Raw genomic sequence first — 22,344 nt, forward strand, 5'->3', positions numbered from 1 at the left:
CCACATCATGACTCCCTATCTCATTCCTAGTCCACATCATGACTCCCTATCTCATTCCTAGTCCACATCATGGCTCCCTTTCTCATTTCCAGTCCACATCATGGCTCCCGATATCACTCTTAGTCCACAGCATGGCTCCCTATCTCATCCCTAGTCCACATCATGGCTCCCTATCTCATCCCTAGTCCACAGCATGGCTCCCTATCTCATTCCTAGTCCACATCATGGCTCCCTATCTCATCCCTAGTCCAGAGCATGGCTCCCTTTCTCATCCCTAGTCCAGAGCATGGCTCCCTATCTCATCCCTAGTCTACATCTATTTCACTCCTAGTCCGCAGCATGGCTCCCTATTTCATCCCTATTTCACAGCAGGGCTCCCCATTTCATTCCTAGTCCACAGCATGGCTCCCCATCCCATTTTTATTCCACAGAATGGCTCTCCATCATATTCCTACTCCACAGCTTGGATCTTCTTTTTCTTGCCCATGGACTTGGTTGGCATAAAGGCGTGGTTTGCTTATACAGAAGCAGCATTGACCATCTGTAATTTTTTGGGGGGAGTTTTCACTGTAACTGTGTGCATGTAGTACTGGGAATGTAGTTTCCTATTGTAATAGTCCTAGGAATTGTACTCACTAGACCACCTTGAGGAAGTCTACCCCTGAGACCCACATCAAAGACCTGTCACTTAATCAGCACGCCCTCCTCTGTAGTGGTGACCAAGAACCCCAAAACATCTGTTTGCATGTCTCCAGGTCCTCTTCCTTATGGAGCAGATTTTGGTTTGGCTGACAATCTCCTCCAAAAGGTGGTATTAAAGAGCTGGGTATTAGATTAATGTTGTCAAGACCTGCGTAACTAGTTCCCCTGGTGGGTCCCGGCATTTGCTTACCATCCAGCCAGCTTGAGTGATGAATGACAAATACAGGTACTGGCCCTATCCAACTTTTCCTGATCTTTCCCTAAACTAACACTAGACACACTAAATCTCACTGTCCCTGCAGTATTCCTGCAATTGCCCTACACTGTAAATTTAACCATAGCAAAAAAATAAGACACCTAGAAAAACACAAGCTGAACAAAACCTGCACCTCAGAACCTCGCAGTGACACAAACTAAACAAGACTTTGCACGGAGGACACATCATGGATGTTTTAAAGAGGCTACAGGCTATGACACATTTGCCTGCCTCAACAGATGGACAGCTAAAAAAGAGAATAGCAGGAAGATTTCTGTTCATAACGCCAGCAGAGTCGCCCACAAAGACACCTCAGACATGTTTTTTTGCTGTGGTATTACATATTGAACTGCACCACTGCCTGGATTTTATCTATCAGTTCCCACAGCGCTGTTTGCGGTTTCGCGTTCACTGTGAACTCTCATAGTCCATTGGCAGCAGGTGACCAAAGAAGAAAAAGATGCTGCGTCCCTCTGGCTATATAAACAGTCCTGCACAGAACTGCTTTTTACATTTCCTGTACAGACAGTATACGCTAAATTCTAGCAAGTTACCACCTGCCTGGTAAGAAAGGCAGCAAACATATTCTGATGGCAATATTACCGGAGCTGTTCTCTAAGCCAAGTGTTTTCTCAGGTTTATATAGACTTTGCATCTGGAGATTAAATCATTATATGGAAAGCAGTTGGTTTATGCACAAGGAGTATTTGGCCAGCGCCGGTCATGGTATTATATTGCATTTGTATTGAAAAACAGAGTTTTTAAAGGGAACCTGTCCGGTCACTGGGCCCTACGAAAAAAGTTACTTTTCACCTCTCTATGGCATCGCAGAGAGCTAAGGAGAAAAGTGTTGGGAATCTGTTCTCCACACTTGTCAGGTCCTGGGGCCAGTGTGTAAGGCCTTGAGAGCCTGACAGGTTCTCTTTAACCCTTTTATAGCTGAACATTTATCAATTTTACATTTCAAAATATCATGCTGCTGTACCATGGGTGCTTTGGCTTGCCCAAAAAAAGCTTCTAACAAAACAGGTGCTGGTTGTTTGGCGCCACCGTTATTTTTTTTTAATTGTCATGTCATTGATACATTAGAAATACAGTAGTAGTGAAAATTTAACTATCATGGTACAGTTCATATTCACATGCAGTAGCCAATGGCTGCACAACTTTGCTGGTAGTTCCGCCTGGGCGTGGTTTTCTCGGCTGCAGTGTGGAATGTATGGTAATTGTATTTAATTTACAACATGTATAGATTTTTTTTTTCAACCTTTTATAATGCTTCATGATACGTGTCTACTATCACTGCAAGAAAGACTTGGTTGTAACATATACAGGGTTTTACATTATGTAGCATAGCAAATACTTGGCTTTTTTAACAATTTAAAGGGGTACTCTGCTGCTAGACATCTTATCCCCTATTCAAAGGATAGGGGATAAGATGTCTGAACGAGATGTCCTGATGCTGGGGCCCACCGCGATCTCCTTCTAAACAAACGTCTGGTTGCTGCGGCAGTGGTCAGGATGTCATGTCCATGCCCTTGTGACGTTGGGCCATGCCATGCCCCCCTTCTGGTCTATGGGAGGGGGCATGTCATAAAAATGGCATTTTGATGTGTCATAGAAGGTGATGTCAAAAGGTTTGATCAGTTGTAGTCTGGGCGCTAAGACCCCCACTGATCACTAGAATAAACTGGGAGCCCTTCCTCTCCCCACAGTCTCCTGGCAGCAGGAGTTGGGTTCTATAGAAAGTCTATTAGCCTGTCTCCTACAATGAGGAGACGGTGGGAAGAGAAAGCACTGCTCCCAGTTTGTTCTAGTTATTGGTGGGGTATTATTGGGGTGGATAGCATGGTATTATTGGAGTGGATAGCATGGTATTATTGGGGTGGATAGCGTGGTATTATTGGGGTGGACGGCATGGTATTATTGGGTTGGACAGCATGGTATTATTGGGGTGGATAGCATGGTATTACTGGGGTGGATAGCGTGGTATTATTGGGGTGGATAGCGTGGTATTGGGGTGGACAGCGTGGTATTATTGGGGTGGACAGCGTGGTATTATTGGGGTGGACAGCGTGGTATTATTGGGGTAGATAGCGTGGTATTATTGGGGTGGATAGCGTGGTATTATTGGGGTGGATAGCGTGGTATTATTGGGGTGGATAGCGTGGTATTATTGGGGTGGACAGCGTGGTAGTATTGGGGTGGACAGCGTGGTAGTATTGGGGTGGATAGCGTGGTAGTATTGGGGTGGATAGCGTGGAATTATTGGGGTGGATAGCGTGGTATTATTGGGGTGGGTAGCGTGGTATTATTGGGGTGGGTAGCATGGAATTATTGGGGTGGATAGCAGGGAATTATTGGGGTGGATAGCGTGGTATTATTGGGGTGGATAGCGTGGTATTATTGGGGTGGATAGCGTGGTATTATTGGGCTGGGTAGCGTGGTATTATTGGGCTGGGTAGCGTGGTATTATTGGGCTGGGTAGCGTGGTATTATTGGGGTGGGTAGCGTGGTATTATTGGGGTGGGTAGCGTGGTCTTATTGGGGTGGGTAGCGTGGTCTTATTGGGGTGGACAGCGTGGTATTATTGGGGTGGACAGCGTGGTATTATTGGGGTGGACAGCGTGGTATTATTGGGGTGGACAGCGTGGTATTATTGGGGTGGACAGCGTGGTATTATTGGGGTGGATAGCGTGGTATTATTGGGGTGGATAGCGTGGTATTATTGGGGTGGGCAGCGTGGTATTATTGGGGTGGACAGCGTGGTATTATTGGGGTGGACAGCGTGGTATTATTGGGGTGGACAGCGTGGTATTATTGGGGTGGACAGCGTGGTATTATTGGGGTGGACAGCGTGGTATTATTGGGGTGGATAGCGTGGTATTATTGGGGTGGATAGCAGGGTATTATTGGGGTGGATAGCAGGGTATTATTGGGGCGGATAGCAGGGTATTATTGAGGTAGACAGCATGGTATTATTGGGGTTGATAGTATGTTACAGCTTAGTCTAAGTGGAAATGAACTGCTGTGTTCTTCCTGGAGTCAGCAGAATTGTGGCTATGAACACTATGTAGCTCAATACTAGTACACAATAAGTAATGTATTAAGAGTTTGCAAACTTTCTTAACCTTGTGTGTAGATTAGAACTAGGATTTGTTGAATAAGCCAAAATAAACTTGTAAGCCATTAAAATAAAATGATCACATGTCAATTGCTCCTTCCTGGCACCATTTGTGGCTCAGGGATGGTAGAGAGTCCTATTCCCTGATGGCTCAGCGGTCAGCCTCTAACCTTAACGCTCGCTGTATCCTAGTTTGGGTTGGGTTTAATTCACGGAGTACAGAGAGTATAACAGTGCAGCCACCTGGAGTATTATCTGCTCTTTGGATCAGCCCTTTCAGCTGCAGGAGTTATCATTCATTATATTAGAACATTGATGTCACTATCTAATATTCTAGATTCTTACAATTTAAAGGGGTATTCCAGGATTTTTTTTTTATTTGACTATGCTACAGGGAGTGTAAAGTTAGTGTAATTCAGTAATTTAGTGCCTGTACCTGTGTGTGACAGTGGTCTCACAATTCTTCTGTGATTTTCGCCCCAAAAGTTCTCAGGTCTCCGGTTTTCCCAGGTTGCAGTGTGGCTGAGACATGACATCACTAGTCAGATGTGCAAAGGGAGCCTATCCTGCTTCAGTGGGTGGAGCGACTGCTGGGTCGGAGAGAGATCATTTTGTAACAGCTTAGGCACCCTGGTTAGTAAACACTGGTCTTTTGAATGGAATGCAGGTCATTTTGTTTCAATGGGTAGGGTGGCTGATGTGTGGGAGGGAGAAAATTGACCTCACACTTACAAACAAGGGACTATGGGATTTGTAGTTTAAGAGAACAAACTTCAAGAGAAAATACCCAGTTCACGAAAAGCTAGCCACAGTGTTATGGTAATCTCACAACATAGCCATTTAGCCCCAAGACAAGCACGTATCCTTCTTAAGCATGTCCATAACTGTCTGCCAGGTACAAACTAAATTCACCTTTATAGTGGCTAACCCCTTTAAAGATCGAAGGAGAGAAACCAGAATTCCAATGGCCTTGCCCAGGAGTAGGACATGAACGGTGATACAGGTAAGTGATTTTATTTAACCAACATGCAACGCGTTTTGCGTTGGAATTCCTGTTTCTCTCCTTCACTCTGAAGTTCCTTTGGTAAAATCGTCCTCACGAAGGAAGGCTGCAGACCGGATCCTTTTTGCCATATACACGCAATCCATTGTTGTGTATGTGGTTACTCAACCCCGTTCGGTAAGCGGTTTTAATCATTCCTCTTACTGCTGTATGGTGTTACTCTTCACATTGGACACCTTCTGTTTCCACTTTAGATCACCACTGTTTGACTGCAAGAGGTGTCCTTCACAAATAACCAGCCAAACCAATGGGGACAGGAGCAAACAGAGCCGGACTTACTCTTTCCAGGCAGCCTTATGATGCTTACAACCTTGCATATAGGTGGACTTGTAATGTGTCCATTATGTAACTTTATGAAGAGGAAAAATACCAGCACCATTGGATGGGTATACAAGGGGTACTCCGGGGAACTAAACCCATAGTCCATCCTTTCCCTCTTGCTAACCTGTTTATTTGTCTAAATATCATTCCTTAGCTATAGAGCAGTTTCCCTCTTTCAGTTGTCATTTTCATGTAGGGAGTGAGAGAACGATGTCATATTCAGATCCTGCTTGTCTTTTTGTAAACCCTTCACTGAGACCTAGCCCCCACCCTCCTGTAAGACAAACACCACGTGATTTCTGCCTTCACAGGCACACCTCATTTCCCCCTTTCCTCCCTGTGTGCCAGTAGAAAAGCCCAGTGAAGATTCTCAGTCACAACTGAGCACATAACTCTGATCTTTGCCTGCTGTAGATCTTATCACTGACTGCTGCCATTCAGAGCATAGCATAATTTATTGCTTGGGGGGGGGGGGATAGTTTAAAAGAAAAGACCAGTACAGTGTGTGCTGCTGACTGCACACAGATAGTGAAAGCAATTGTCTGGGTTGCAAGCAAGGAAAAAGAATATTAAGGAGACTACAGGGGCCGCAAGAGCTGCCAAAACCACATGGATAACTACAGGGAACAGGTATTGTGGTGGCTTCGGGGCATTTTTATTTTTCTTAACTTCCTGGAGCATCCCTTTAACCAGCAGTGGTCCATGTATGTGCGATTGCAGGGGAGTGTATGTGCGCTTGCAGGGGAGGGCGGTGTAGTAGCAATAAATATACAGTCCAAAACTCATAAGCATTCATAAAAGGAAGAATACTGTTGGGAATTTATAGGAGTTTTATAAAAGATGATGGCCCATAGTGGATTATAAGAATAACTAAATTGTACGACATTTAGTTTAGGAATCTGATTCTCGTTGTAGAGATTCAGTGGCATATGGAGATTTTTTCCAAGCAGCGCTTCATGGCAAAACATATACTGATGTGCTGTCCTCCATAAGGAAGGAACTACCACATGGTACCCAACTAGAGTGTGATAGGGGATTAAAAAAAATAAAACTTCAGATGGGCTACTCTTCCTTTTGGGGGAGACTCTGACATGGCTAGTGGAAACTTTCCTCCAGAAAACAAAAAACAAACTTGCTTACTTTTTCCCATTGCCTGAAAAAAAGTCTTCATACCCCGCTGGATCTCTTCGGTGAAAATCAGTCGGCCCTCACTTGAGATGCCAAGGCCTCTATCTCTCTACTTAAAGAGTACCTGTCACCAAACTAAGCTTTTAATATATTTTTCCCTATGTAATTATAAGAGACTGTCTGTTCCCTGTGCAAGTCAAACAGTTAGTTTGGTCTCCTCCCGGCCTGGCAGGAGACCAAACTCAGGAAGCGCGTGGGGGGCATGGGGAGGCACAGCTCTTGCAGGTTTCAGTGATGTCGCACCTGCTGGGGAATGCCCACTTTCTTCTGTCAGGAGTTCACACAATGTGAGCAAGGGGGAAGGTATGATACAAAGCTCTTTAAAGAGTAGCTCCCACCATCCTATTTTTTTTTCTGTCCCCGCCTATTGCCAATCTATCCCTAACCCCCTCCCTGCTTTTAATTTTTATTTTTACTATATTAAAAATGCTTTTGGTCTGCCTGGCAGTGTGCTCACTACCAGGCAGACTTCCCCAGCAGGCACCACGTCACTGATGCCTGCTGGGGCCGACTTCCGCCCTTAGTTCATCTACACAGGGTGCCTCCAGCTGTTTCATCACTACAACTCCCAGCTTGCCCTGACATCTATTGGCTGTCAGGGCATGCTGGGAGTTGTAGTATTGAAACAGCTGGAGGCACCCTGTGTAGATAAACTATTAGTTAGTTACATGCGGCACTAGCCCGTCCCCTCCGTCTCCCTCCCCCATTCCCTCCATCACAACCCCCCCCCCCCCCATTACACTTACTGCAGAGTCCGGCAGCGGGCGTGCAGGGACAGCGGCGGCGACGAGGCGGTGGCGGCGGCGATGTGCGGGAGGAGTGGCCTCCCAGCCAGTGGCCGGGGAGCCAATGCGCTCGCTCCCTGCCTGTCTGATTGACAGGCAGGGAGCGAGCGCAGGCTGAATGAAAAAGGACCGATGCCCGGCAGGCTGCAGCCGGCCACTAGGAGGGAGACCCCTAGTGGCCGGTTTTCAAATGTAAATTAAACAATTTTTATTATAAAAAATAATAATAATAAAAGTATATTAGAGATATGTTGTAGTACATAAGTACTACAACATATCAAAAAATAAAGTTGGTGACAGTGCCCATTTAAAGCTTGGAAAAAATGTTTTTAAGGGGAGTTAGGAGTAGTTAGGGAATATAATCTGAGTTTGTTTAGAAAATATAGTTTGATGACAGGTTCTCTTTAACCAACCAGTACCCTGCTATTTACGGACAAGGCAAAAGTACCTAAAAACTGCTGTTTACAGACGGGTGAGTCTTTTAAAGGAGACCCTTGGTTGGCTGCCATGAGATTTTCTTTTTGGATGGGAACAAATTTGCTTGTTATAGCCAGTGCGTCCATTTTGAGGGATTTTTACCGTAAAGAGAAAAGCTAAATCTTTCTAGATACACCTGATTCCCAGAATCTGGAAATGTATTTTATTCCTAATAACACAAATGGATCCAGTAGGAAAAAACACATCATATAAGGTTTAACATGCACTTAACATGGATATGAGACACACAAAACCTTTATTTTTCTCATTTCAACTCACTCAAATCCTTTTTTTCATTTATAGTAAACAGCTTTACATTTTACAGACCATATTCAGAAACTTTGACATACGATATAGATATATATATATATGTGTATACATATATATATATATATATGTGTGTATGTATGTATTAGGTTACTCACTGTACATGATGTAGCTTTGGAGCACCCTTCCATTTCTGGGTTCTCAAGTCAGCATTTCAATATAGTTAATTGTATTAATGATGAACAATAGTCGTTGGACTTTAGTTGTGTTACTTATAGTTGTTATTATAGCGTGTTTGTCGTATATATGGCTCATACGCCAGTACTGTTACATTTTCTATATATTATTATGATTATTAGCGATTAGGTTTACTTTTAGTTTGTAACATGTATGCTTGATTTTTCTAGAATGTCTCAGCTTTAATGTATTGATTATCTGTGATAAATGTTTATATATTGTATGTAGTTTACAATTAGAATGGTTTTTAGCTGATCACATTAGTACATGCAGACAGAATGGTGTGGCTTGGTAAACGCAGGTTCAGAATGGCAGATGTAGACATATGAGAGGACTCCAGTCAAAATGAGAAGAGTTCTTGAAGGTCCTATATGTCAGTAGTTTGCAGGTCATCCGCATCACAGTCATCAAGATCGCCATTAGGTGCCTGTGTGAGTGGTACAGGTATTAGATTTCTCTAGCTTTAAGTGCATATTCTTAGAACATGGTTTCTTCTATTGACATTGGTATAAACAGGGTGTATTGTATATGAACATCATAAGTGCCCAGACAAGAATGGGGCTCACAAATCCTGTAAACATTCATACTCTGCTTGTTTATTAAAATAGTAGTGTTTTCACATTATTAAAACACTTTACTTTAAATCCTTAAAGGGGTACTCCAGTGGAAAGAGTTTTTTTTTTTTTTGTATTTTTTTTTTTCATATCAACTAGCTTCAGTAAGTTTAACAGACTTGTAAATTACTTCTATTAAAAAATCTTAACTCTTCCAGTACTTATCAGCTGCTGTATACTACAGAGGAAGTTGTGTAGTACTTTCCATATTGACCACAGTGCTCTCTGCTGACACCTCTGTCCATGTTAGGAATTGTCCAGAGTAGGAGCAAATGCCCATAGCAAACCTCTCCTGCTCTGGACAGTTCCTGGCATGGAGAGAGGTGGCAGCAGAAAGCACTGTGGTCAGGCAGAAAAGAACAGTGCTCTCTGCTGACACCTCTGTCCATGTCAGGAACTGTCCGGAGCAGGAGAGGTTTGCTTTGGGCATTTGCTCCTACTCTGGACAATTCCTATTAGGACAGAGGTGTCAGCAGAGAGCACTGTGGTCAAATTGGAAAGTACTACACAACTTCCTCTGTAGTATACAGCAGCTGATCACTACTGGAAAGGTTAGGCTGCTTTCACACTATAAAATGTATCCTTTATAAAGATCCGTTCAATGTTCCGTTATAAAAAAAAACTGAAAATCGGCCGTTAAAAAATCCCATTATAGTCTATGGGATTTTTACACTATCTGTTTTAACCCGTTATAGCCCATTATTAATAACTGGCTATAACGGGATAAAACGGATAATTTAAAAATCCCATAGACTATAATGGGATTTTTTAACGGCCGATTTTCAGGGTTTTTTTTATAACGGAACATTGAACGGATTCTTTATAACGGATACATTTTATAGTGTGAAAGCAGTCTTAAATGTTTTAATAGAAGTAATTTACAAATCTGTTTAACTTTCTGGCACCAGTTGATTTGAAAAAAAAAAAAATTTGAAGTTAAGGTTGTTCTTTTCTGTCTAAGTCCTCTCTGATGACACATGTCTCGGGAACCACCCAGTTTAGAAGCAAATCCCCATAGCAAACCTCTTCTAAACTGGGCGGTTCCCGAGACACGTGTCATCAGAGAGCACTTAGACAGAAAAGAACAACCTTAACTTCAGAAGCTCATAAGTACTGAAAGGATTAAGATTTTTTAATAGAAGTAATTTACAAATCTGTTTAACTTTCTAGAGCCAGTTGATGTATAAAAAAAAGTTTTTTTCCTGGATAACCCCTTTAATTTCCATGAAAAATTTTGCGCAAAATGAACCACGATTTCTGGTGACACTGATCCGCTGACTGAATTCAGTCAGAAAATTCCTTGCTGAATTTCCGTAGTGTGCATGGGCCCTTAGGCTCCCCACTGTTGAAAGTACATTGCCAAAATTGGGGTAGAAGAATTAAATAAGAGTAACATGTCTAAAAATAGAAGTAATTAAAAATAAAAGTAATGGGAAGTTTTTGGTCATAACAATAGGGTCCTTGGTTTACGCTTCAGAGGATGGATTTGATAAAAAGCCAATTTAACAGTAAGCCCATACCTCCCAAGTGTCCCTCTTATGGAGGGAGCAAGGGGTTAGAAGAACAAACGGGTCCTTAGTGTTGCTTGTCACATATACGATTCCTATCAGGTTAATTGGCTTATTTTGGTCAAACATAAAAGGGATAACTTTAACTGGTCAATATAAAAGTATCTCCTGGTGAAGGGAACAAGATGAGATCCCCTCCCGGTATGTCTGGCGTATTCATGTAGTAGACACTTTTAGAGGGACAATCCCTACTTTTAACCCAAGTCCTCTGTCCCAATTTGCTCATTAAATGTCCCTCTTCTGGACCTATGAAATAGATTTTCATTAATAAACTTTCTACATTGCTCCTAGCTACATATATTCCATATAATTTAGAGGAATCTTGTGATAATATTTAAATGAAAGGTATTCTGGCCATAGACATCTTATCCTCTATCCAAAGGATAGGGCATAAGATGTCTGATCGCGGGGGGACCCACCGCTGGGACCTCCCGCGACCTCTGTGCAACATCTACATTCCCGTAGACATGAATGGAGGGCGTGTGGTGTGACATCACAAGGGGGCGTGGCATGAAGTCACGTCTCCAGTCCCAGAAACAGGTTTCCAAGACTAGAGCTGCATGGAGATCGTGGGGGTCCCCAGCGGCTGGCCCCCCGCGATTAGACATCTTATCCCCTATCTTACGTGCGGAATGGTAGAAAAATGAAACCTTTTTAGCGGGCTCTGCTCAGAGTTCCAGAAGCATCAAAATGGAAGCCAAGACAGGGTTAAAGTGCTATGGAGCACTATGTTTGGTGAAGTACATAACCAATTTGACACGTTTTGGAGGGTCAGTCCTCCTTCCTCAGACTGAGGAAGGAGGACTGACCCTCGGAAACGTGTCAAATTGGTTATGTACTTCAATAAACATAGTGCTCCATAGCACTTTAACCCTATCTTGGCTTCCATTGTGATGCTTCTGGAACTCTGAGCAGCGCCCGCTAAAAAGGTTTCATTTCTACTATTCCACCCGTCTCTTATGGGAGAAGTTTCCTTCAGTCCCATCTCCACCTTGGGCCCAGCAGTTCAGCTCCAGAGGATCATCCATACCCCATATGGGTGATAGGCGCATTTTTCTCCGTAGTCAGACGAGCAGCCATCTTATAGAGCCGACCTTGTCCTGTCCCCTGCAGGGACTACGCTACCTTGGGTAATATACGAGATGCTGTCCTCCCGGTGTTTTTTTATTTCTTTAATAGATCCCGTATATTAGGCAATCCGCTATACACATCATACTTTGGGGCAGCAAGTGGTGAGGGATTATGTAGGAAACTAGTAAGGATTTCATTACTTTAGATTGATGACTTTGATTTATATATTAGACTTCCTAGCTTCACAGCAGGTCAGCTAATGTATACTGGATTATCCCCTTTTTAAGGCCTAGAAGCTTCAAGTTATTCCTCTGCCAAAGTGATAGGGGAGATTTTTATTAATGTTTTACCAAAAACTGGCGAAAAAAAGTTGACAATTTCTATACAAGCCTTATTTTGGCTGAAACATTTTTTAGAGCATTACACAAAGATTGGCTTTGAAAGATCCCCCCCTTCCCCGTCTGTCCTTAACCCATTCAGTGTGTACAAAGGGCAGCATGTTCTGGAGGTACTTATGCTGAATGGATGTATATTGATTTAAAAAGGATGGGGTAAAAGTAAAGGCCTGTAGTTAAAGGGGTACTCCACTGCTCAGCATTTGGAACAAACTGTTCCGAAGGCTGGAGGCGGCGCTGGGAGCTTGTGACGTCATAGCCCGGCCCCCTCATGACATCACGCCCGCCCCCTCAATGCAAGTCTATGGGAGGGGGCGTGACAGCCGTCACACCCCCTCCCATAGACTTGCATTGAGGGGGCGGGACGGGACATCATGAGGGGGCCGGGCTATGACGTCATTAGCTGCCGGCTCCAGCGTTCGGAACAGTTTGTTCCAAATGCTGAGCAGCAGAGTACCCCTTTTAAAGTAACATCAGCGGTAAGGGACCAGTGACTGAAAATCAAAAGACATTTTTTTTCTGTGTCTGAATTTGCAAGAACAGGCCAATTGGAAGAGGACAGGATGGTAAACTTCCACATTTCCATTTGGATGTTTTCCGATGTCTACATGAAAGTGTACTGGAATATTTAAAGACAAGGATTCACAAATGTTCAGATGGCTTCATGATTGCCAGATCTAACACCCTGTGAGGTATTTCCATGAGGTTACGTCAGAAACTTGGTGTATCTGACTCCACCCCCCCATGATCTAAAGTACCTAAGAGTAAATCTCGTAAGGTGGGGGGGCTGAAGCGCTCAGCGTGTCTAGTATCTTTCAAAAAGTGGGGGGCTGAAGTGCTCAGCGTGGCTAGTATCTTTCAGGAGGTGGGGGGCTGGAGACTCAGCGTGGCTAATATCTTTTAGAAGGTGGCGTGCTGGAGCGCTCAGCGGAGCTAGTACGTTTCAGAAGGTGGGGGGCTGGAGTGGTCAGCATGGCTAGTATCTTTCAGAAGGTGGGGGCTGAAGTGGTCAGCGTGGCTAGTATCTTTCAGAAGGTGGGGGGCTGGAGTGCTCAGCGTGGCTAGTATCTTTCAGAAGGTGGGGGGCTGAAGCGCTCAGCATGGCTAGCCTAGTATCTTTCAGAAGGTGGGGGGCTGGAGTGCTCAGCGGAGCTAGTATCTTTCAGAAGGTGGGGGGCTGAAGCGCTCAGCATGGCTAGCCTAGTATCTTTCAGAAGGTGGGGGCTGAAGTGGTCAGTGTGGCTAGTATCTTTCAGAAGGTGGGCGCTGAAGTGGTCAGTGTGGCTAGTATCTTTCAGAAGGTGGGGGCTGAAGTAGTCAGCGTGGCTAGTATCTTTCAGAAGGGGGGGGCTGAAGTGGTCAGCGTGGCTAGTATCTTTCAGAAGGTTGGGGCTGAAGTGGTCAGCGTGGCTAGTATCTTTCAGAAGGTGGGGGGCTGAAGCGCTCAGCGTGGCTAGTATATTTCAGAAGGTGGGGGGCTGAAGCGCTCAGCATGGCTAGTATCTTTCAGAAGGTGGGGGTGAAGTGGTCAGCGTGGCTAGTATCTTTCAGAAGGTGGGGGGCTGAAGCGCTCAGCGTGGCTAGTATCTTTCAGAAGGTGGGGGCTGAAGCGCTCAGCAGAGCTAGTATCTTTCAGAAGGTGGGGGGCTGGAGCACTCAGCGTGGCTAGTATCTTTCAGAAGGTGGGGGGCTGAAGCGCTCAGCGTCGCTAGTACGTTTCAGAAGGTGAGGGGCTGGAGCGCTCAGCGTGGCTAGTATCTTTCAGAAGGTGGGGGGCTGGAGCGCTCAGCGTGGCTAGTATCTTTCAGAAGGTGGGGGGCTGAAGCGCTCAGCGGAGCTAGTACGTTTTAGAAGGGGGGGGGCTGCAGCGATCAGCGTGGCTAGTATCTTTCAGAAGGTGGGGTGCTGGAGCGCTCAGTGGTAAGAGAAGGACCCAGTTCTGGAGATAAAGGGGTTCCAGTGGTTGCCTCCCCCACGATCAGACATGTATCCCCTATCATGTGGATAAGAAATAAGTTTTAATAGCAGGATAACCGTATTGTAATTAAAAGTAAATATTGAGATCATTTTGATTTAGGTAAAATATCTTTTATAGTCCCAGAAAATAATTTACAAGACAAATTGGTCGCTGTTGCCCTAATATTCTTTTCCATTCCTCTGGATAAAATTGTTAGATCTATAAAAGGTGAAGAAAAGCTTTTTTTTAATGACATACAGAACTAATGCTAAGAATAACTAAGCACATACCATTTAATCTAGCGGTCTTCTAGTCATACAGTCAGGATACCTCTTTAATGACGGTCTCCCTTTCGAGATTTCTTTGTTGGTTGTTTACAGCCACGAAAAGCTCCTGTGTCTTTTATCTGTTGTCCCCGAAACTGGGCTGGGCTTGCGCAGGTGGCGTCTGGGCGGGAGCGGCTACCGTCCATCCATCTGTTTCCAAATAAATAGTGTTTAGGTTTAGGTTAGAATTTCGAGACTCTTGGTATTTTAATAAACTCAAGCATGTCACGCAGACCCACCTTCTCACAGCTGCCAGTTGGCAGGAACAGTGCCAAGGATTATTTGCCAGTGTCAAATTTTGCAAGTTAGAAAATGGGGTGTTGGCAGGAAGCTGGCTTAGCTTGTTTCCTTCAATATTAATCGTCTTCAGGGTTGTAACTCCAACGAATGCTTTTTCTGAAAACTAAAGCAGAAATATGTTGGTTTGGCTACTAGTTGAGGAACAAACATTCCACCTCTTCCCTGCTCATTACAAATGGCCACATCCTTCTCTTACCAACTCCTTGGACTCCCAACCTTTTCTTGACTTCAACAGGAATCTCACTGGAAATTTCCACCCTCGATTGTGGGCTGCCCCTGTGATGTTACTTAGAAGTAAACTCTGGCATACCCGTAGTTAGAAAAGTAAAGAGTCATACACCAACCTGCCCACTCGTAATTGGTGGCTCTTTCTTTCCCTGACATAGCATGTTATGGAATTCAGTAACTTCTACTGAGAGCTGCTCTATGTTCCCTGTGATTTTTTTTTTTTTACTCGTCTGAAATGAGCCATGCCGGTCCCCTCCTCCTAGCCTTGGAGTCACAGACAGGGACTGCTTTGTGAATCGGAAAGAGACAGATGCCTATGAGACATCTTGTCAATAAACAGACTGTTAGGGAGGGTAAAAAATGTCCTTTCCTTAGCAGTACGAAGGAGAGTATATAGATAGTCCAATGTTAACCCTGTCTTTACATCTTGGCATGTCTATAGTGTATGGCATATCTTTTCTGCTTGAATGTTGTATTCATATGATTTTGGTAACCTATGTAATGGGCTTGGGTTAAAATGATTTAATGCTGATATGTAGATGAAAAGTAAGACCGAAAAGGAGATGGCACACTAAAAGGTATCCTCACCTGTATAGGATATGCAGCGTGCATGGCGACCTAATCCAATGCCTCCTGCGGGGTGCAGATACAATAGGTAAAGTAGATAGACGTGTATTGGGGTCCGGTTCACTGGATCTCAGCATGGAAGCAGGTGGATGGCGCTCGGAGGCAACGACGGCAGTTTCGCACGTGAGTGCGTGCTTCTTCCGGCCTCCTCACGTGCGAAACTGCCGGGGTTGCCTCCGAGCACCATAACTAACCACATACCATTTAATCTAGCTGTCTTCTAGTCATACAGTCAGGATACCTCTTTAATGACTGTCTCCCTTTCGAGATTTCTTTATTGGTTGCATGGACGCAGGTGGATGGCGCTTGGAGGCAACGCCGGCAGTTTCGCACGCGAGTGCGTGCTTCTTCCGGCCTCCTTGGAGGAAGGAAGAAGCACGCACTCACGTGCAAAACTGCCAGGGTTGCCTCCAAGCGCCTCCGAGCACCATCCACCTGCATCCATGCTGAGATCCAGCATCCCGCGAACAGGACCCCAATACACGTCTAGCTCTGCCGAGCGGTGAGTGCACGTACGTGATCCTTTTTATATAATGCTGATATGTGTTCACTAATTCTACAATAATATCTTAATGCTAAGAAACCCACCTTCTCCAGACCCATGTGGTCCAAGGACAGCGACTCCATGTATCGGCCAAAGGACTGGAAAGCATAGTCAGGGATGACTTTAATTGGGTTTCGCGATATCTTGAAGTCCTCGACTACCCTCAGCTTGCTAACAGCAGCTAGTGGGTAAGTACTCAGCTGGTTTCCTTGTATGTGGAAGATGGCCAGGTTCTCTACTTCATCCAGAGACCCTGGATGCATGGTGGTGATCTCATTCTCAGACAAGTACAGCCACCGCAGGTCCTTGGCACCAGTAAAGGTCCCTGCTTTCACTTCCCGCACCTTGTTATTGTTCATTTGAAAGATGAAAAGATTTAAAAGTGGCGACAGCAGTCCTTTGGGTATCTCGAGGATTTTGTTGTGGTCCATATATAAATAGGTGAGCTCAGACAGTTCATCGAAGGCACCAGTACCTATCACACTGATATCATTGTGGGATAAATACAGATAGACCAACTTCTTAAGACCTCGAAATGCTCCATTGGAAACCTCTCGTATTTGACAGTGCTGCAGGTGCAGGGACACCAGACCTTTCATTTCTTTGAATGAGTTGGGAGCTAGAACCGGAAAGGAATTTTTCTGTAAGTTTAGCAGACGAGTTTGCTCCGATATCTTTGGAAGCTTAGTTAACCCCGAGCTGTAACAAATGACATGCTGCAGGTCTCCTCCATGACAGTGACAGTTTGTGGGACATGCCTTCAGAAATGGGAATGCCGTAGCTAGTATGCTTAGAACGAGAAAGAAACGGAGGTGTTCCATAGCGAGCACAGAGCGCTGGCAGTGTGAGCGAGACCTTCACACACAAGCCTATTTATATCATATTAAATAAAAAAATAAAAAAAAGAGTCTGCGCCAAACAGTGATGTGGACTAGGCAGATTTTGGGAGGTGAGTGTGAAGTTAACCCACTATGAGAAGCAGAATGTGAACCTTTTGAATCCCAAGGTGGTGAACTGAGAAGTACCTGTTAAAAGAAGTTCTCTTCGAGAGGCTTAAAAATGTTTGAAGAATTTTAGCATTGCAAAGCTAACAACGTTCAGAGCTTGTTCGTTCCCGCCCTTTCCTCTGGATATCTGATCTCGGGTCCGCTTTTAACCTTATTTTTGTTAGACTTGAGAGAAATATACAATCATTTTTCCTTCGTTTATTTATGTTTTTAAGTATTCTATCGTCACCAACAAGTACTAACCTAGGTGGACTTGGCCTTTTATGATTTTAAGGCTTTTTATACACTATAAGGGAGATTTATCAAAACCTGGGCAGAGGAAAAGTTGCTGAGTTGCCCATAGCAACCAATCAGATCGTTTCTTTCATTTTAAAAAAGGCCTCTGAAAAATGAAAGAAGCGATCTGATTGGTTGCTATGGGCAACTTTTCAACTTTTCCCCTGCACGGGTTTTGATAAATCTCCTCCTATTTGTATTTATTAGGAATATATGCAGTACATAGCTGTAGACATGAGTTGCACAAGGGAAATTCAGGCAGCTCCAATCCCCACATTAGGACCCGTGCTCCGACCAGAGGGTAGCGCCTCCCCTCAAGAAGACAATGTGGAAAAATGGCCGGCAGTGTGTTCTGTGATATTTTTGAATCCTGGGACTACTTCATTAAAGACTTACAATTTTTATCTGAGATCCCGGTGCTGGACATCCATTTTTCCACATAGATGTAGACATGTTGGAATTATAGATATTAAAAAAAAAAAAAAACATAAAAAGTCAATTTAAAGGGTACTCCGCATTAGATTTTTTTTTTCCAAAATCATGCCGAGGTTGCTGGCTTAAAAAACAAACAAGCAAAAAAAACCTTTACTTACCTCCCACCACTCTCCTGAAGCCTCTGGTATCTCTGTACCTGCCACTGGTGCGATCGTCTTCCTGGTGCTGGGGGTCGTCACGCCAGACTGCAGCTCAGCTAAGCCAGTGACTGGCCTAGCAGTAGTGTGACATATTGAGGCCGAGCCTCAGTCTTCTTTCTGGTGATTCCAATGGAACTTAAGAGGATTCCGCCAACATCACTGTTTCCCATGTAACATTTATAATGTTTATAGAGTGTATACACTTTTGCAGTAATAATTTCCTATTGCTGCAATGTTTTTAAAATTGAAAAAAATAAATTGAAGCAACTTTGCAAATTGTCTGAATAAAGGTTTAGTTTTATGTCTACATGTTCGTTTAGAGCATCGGGTGCAGCACCAGAGACTTGTGACGTCACGGCCGCACCCCACTCGTAACGCCACGGCCTCACCCCCCACAATACAAGTCTATGGGAGGGGGTGTGATGGCCGTCACGCCCCCTCCCATAGACTTGCATTGTGCGGGGTGAGGCCGTGGCGTCACGAGCGGGGCGTGACCGTGACGTCACGAGCCTCCGCCCCGTATCGCCAGTCATCCGCACAGAGCGAAGTTCGCTCCATGCATCGGATGTCTGGGGTGCCACAGCCGAGATTGCGGGGGGTCCCCAGCTAAGGCCCCAGATGTCTAGGGGCGGAGTACCCCTTTAAAAAACACTTTTCATGCCGTTTACATGGTACTTCTTTCTCTTCTTGGTAACCTACAGACAGTGGAGATGGGGGTGAAAACAACACATAACTGCAGGATCAGACTATACAAAGTTCTAATCTGAAAACCTTAAAAACCATAAGTAGAATAACTGTAGAATTTTGTTTATTTGTAAAGTTATTACATTTTTTTTTTTTTTTTTTATATGCATAAATAACACAGTAGCATAAAAACAGTTGTTTAACAGTTTTTATAAAGAAAGTGAATGTGTCAGCCCGTCTGCACACTATGAGCCGCTGAGCTAGCTGATGCCAGTTTCCCCACACCAGAGGGAAAAAAAATCCTTCCCGACCCCAGAATAAATCTCTGGATCAATGTTCTGTCCCTATAAATCCAGTAGCCATAACTTGTAATGTTATTACTCTCCATCTAGGCACTTATGAACTCTTTTATTGAGTTTACCATGACCACCTCCTCAGGCAGAGAATTACATAGTCTCACTGCTTTTACAGTAAAGAACCCCCATCGGTGCTGGTGTAGAAACCATCTTTCTGTCTGTGCCCCCTTATTAGGTCACCCCTAAGCCATTTTTTTCTAAACTGAATTGCCTTTGAACCCTCTCCAGCTCCACTATATCTTTCTTGTACACTGGTGCCCAGTACTGTACACAGTATTCTATGTGTGGTCTGACTAGTGATTTGTACAGCGGTAGAATTATTCCCTTGTCGTGGGCATCTATGCCCCTATTGATGCCCCCCGTGATTTTATTAGCCTTGGCAGCAGCTGCCCGACACTGGTCACTACAGCTAAATTTACTGTTGATTAAAACTCCTAAGACCTTTTCCATGTCAGTCGTCCCAAGTGTTTTTCCATTTAATACATAATCCCAGCCCGGATTTTTCCTCCCCATGTGCATTCCCTTACATTTATCAGTGTTGAACCTCATCTGCCACTTCAAAAAGCTGATCAGGTGTTAGTTTGACAGGGGCGATCCCCCATAAACCCATGCTGATATGCAGTCATACTTTTTTTTATTGAAATACTCCAATATAGCATCTCTTAGAAAACTCTCAAACTATTTACGGAGGTTAAAGAGGCCACACAGTTACTTCCTCCCCGACTTGTCTGACCAATCACAGCATCGCATTTACTCTACTCTACTCTGCTATGCTACAACATAGTTCTGATGAAAATGAAGTGGACTGAACAGGCAGCACTGTGCTGAGGGATGAATTACAGTACACTACTATAGCTGGCATGTGGAGGCAGATTGGGTTACGGATGCACTGGGTTTGCAAATTGCTATGCAAGTAGAAATAAAAGAAACAGCAGCAGCACAGCAAGAAAGTGGTTACACTAAGCACTGAAATGCTGCAGAGATGAGAGGGAAGCTTTGATTTACCTTTCAGGAACAGTGCAGCTACTCTTTAGGACAAAGATCAACAGCTTTCACACATACAGCCCAGGAACACTCTGCCCCAGTCTCCTGGACCTAGCACTAAGCCCTGCCCCTACTTTCTGTTTTCTATCTTGCTGTATGTTACTAAAAGTGACCATACAACTTATAATAAAGTTGGCTGAACCTGCTGCTACCGGCAGGTTGACCTACCCTTTAAGGTGTATGGCAACCTCACAAGAAGGGTCGAATGTATTGGATGTTTTCCGCCCGACCCTTTTGTTCAAGGAGAGATAAGCCAATGCCAGAGCTGTATGACTACAGCTTACCCCTTCCCTCCCCAAAGACAATACATAAATGTTTGGCCATGTCTAACGTTTATGTGTATGGGGAAGTCGGAAGAGATAATGTATGCCCACCATGTGACAATCTATGTGATGTGTATCATACTTGTTTATCATGCCCTTTACCAGAAATAACAACTTACCCCCAGAAAAACAACTCTTAACTTCTTGGCCAATAGAGTCTTCCTTCTCCACAATCTGCTTGCCACTGCCTGTTAAAGGGAAACTCTGGTGGAAAACACATGTTTTTAAATCAACTGGTGCCAGAAAGTTATACAAATCTGTAAATTACTTCTATTTAAAAATCATATTTCTTCCAATGCTTATCAGCTGCTGTATGCCTCAGAGGAAGTTGTGTAGTTCTTTCCAATCGGTCCACAGTGCTCTCTGCTGACACCTCTGTCCTTGTCAGGAACTGTCCAGAGCAGCATATGTTTGCTATGGGAATTTGCTCATACTCTGGACAGTTCCTGACATGGACAGTGATGTCAGCAGAGAGCACTGTGGTCAGACTGGAAAGAACTACACAACTTCCTCTGGAGCATACAGCAGCTAAGTACTGGAAGGATTAAGAGTTTTAAATAGGAGTAATTTACAAATCTTTTTAACTTTCTGGCACCAGTTGATTTGAAAACATTTGTTTTCCACCAGAGCTTCCCTTTAACAGGCAGTGGCAAGCAGATTGTGGAGAAGGAAGACTCTATTGGCCAAGAAGTTAAGAGTTGTTTTTTTGGGGGTAAGTTGTTATTTCTGGTAAAGGACATGATAAACAAATATGATACAGATCACATAGATTGTCACATGAAGGGAAGCTGTTTTAAAGACAGTGACAATTTAAAGGGGTACTCCTGTGGAAAACTTTTTTTTTTTTTAAATCAACTGGTGCCAGAAAGTTAAACAGATTTGTAAATTACTTCTTAATCCACCCATTACATATTAGCTGCTGAATACTACAAGGAGATTATTTTCTCTTTGGAACACAGAGCTCTCTGCTGACATCACAAGCACAGTGCTCTCTGCTCACATCTCTTTCCATTTTCAAGAACTGTCCAGAGTAGGAGAAAATACGCATAGAAAACATATGCTGCTCTGGACAGTTCCTAAAATGGACAGAGATGTCAGCAGAGAGCACTGTGCTCGTGATGTCAGCAGAGAGCTCTGTGTTCCAAAAAGAAAAGAATTTCCTTTGTAGTATTCAGCAGCTAATAAGTACTGAAAGGATTAAGATTTTTTTTAATAGAAGTAATTTACAAATCTGTTTAACTTTCTGGCACCAGTTGATTTAAGAAAAATAAGTTTTCCACCGGAGTACCCCTTTAATGTATATAAATCTTACATTGCATGAGGTCCCATTACATAGAAAAACATGTATTTTATGTTACAGATTTGCAGTTTATATACTGTCTACCACCCATCTTATTGAAAAGACTTTCCCATTAAAGGGGTACTCCACTGGAAAACATATATATATATTTTTTTAATCAACTGGTGCCAGAAAGTTAAACAGATTTGTAAATTACTTCTATTAAATAATCTTGATCCTTCCAGTACTTATCAGCTGCTGTATGATCCACAGGAAGTTCTTTTCTTTTTGAATTTCCTTTCTGCCTGACTACAGCACTCTCTGCTGACACCTCTGTCCATGTCAGGAACTGTCCAGAGTAGGAGACAAATCCCCATAGAAAACCTCTCCTGCTCTGGGCAGTTCCTGACGTGGACAGCAGTGTCAGCAGAGAGCACTGTGGTCAGGCAGAAAAGAAATTCAAAAAGAAAAGAACTTCCTCTGTATTATACAGCAACTGATAAGTACTGGAAGGATTAAGATTTTTTAATAGAAACATTTAAAAAGTAATTTACAAATCTGTTTACCTTTCTGGCACCACTTGATAAAATTTTTTAAATTTTTTTTCTAGTGGAGTACCCCTTTAAAAGCCTGCATTCCCACAAATGGTCTTTCAGTGTTATTCACACTACTTTTTTATTGGTATTTTTAATG

General features: G+C 43.6%; 2 protein-coding genes across 5 annotated transcripts in view; one reads left to right on the plus strand and one right to left on the minus strand.

Annotated features, from left to right (window-relative positions):
• Positions 1–22,344, plus strand: part of ACSF2 (acyl-CoA synthetase family member 2) — a 74,086-nt gene that overhangs the window by 40,186 nt on the left and 11,556 nt on the right. The window lies entirely within an intron of this gene.
• On the minus strand, positions 8,060–17,260 carry CHAD (chondroadherin). 2 transcript variants are annotated; one of them, XM_056549425.1, is made up of 4 exons: positions 16,092–17,260; positions 14,588–14,751; positions 14,353–14,498; positions 8,060–8,844 (listed from the first exon to the last, which is right to left on the minus strand). In XM_056549425.1, exons 1-3 carry the CDS (start codon positions 16,866–16,868, stop codon positions 14,357–14,359), a joined length of 1,083 nt encoding a protein of 360 aa, XP_056405400.1. In that variant the 5' UTR covers positions 16,869–17,260; the 3' UTR covers positions 8,060–8,844; positions 14,353–14,356. The 2 variants fall into 2 exon arrangements, with proteins under 2 accessions (XP_056405400.1, XP_056405399.1); XM_056549424.1 differs by having other exon boundaries at positions 8,064–8,844; positions 14,313–14,498.

This window comes from Hyla sarda, chromosome 13, assembly GCF_029499605.1.
Source record: "Hyla sarda isolate aHylSar1 chromosome 13, aHylSar1.hap1, whole genome shotgun sequence".
Taxonomy (NCBI): Eukaryota; Metazoa; Chordata; class Amphibia; order Anura; family Hylidae; genus Hyla; species Hyla sarda.

What these genes read in the sequence shown, in the direction of transcription:
- CHAD (XM_056549425.1), bottom strand. Translation starts at nt 16,868, where the DNA reads ATGGAACACCTCCGTTTCTTTCTCGTTCTAAGCATACTAGCTACGGCA. An exon ending in ACCACATGGGTCTGGAGAAG is followed by an intron (nt 14,752 to 16,091) that starts GTGGGTTTCTTA and finishes TTTCTGCTTTAG; the next exon opens with TTTTCAGAAAAAGCATTCGT. An exon ending in CAACTGGCAGCTGTGAGAAG is followed by an intron (nt 14,499 to 14,587) that starts GTGGGTCTGCGT and finishes ATTTGGAAACAG; the next exon opens with ATGGATGGACGGTAGCCGCT.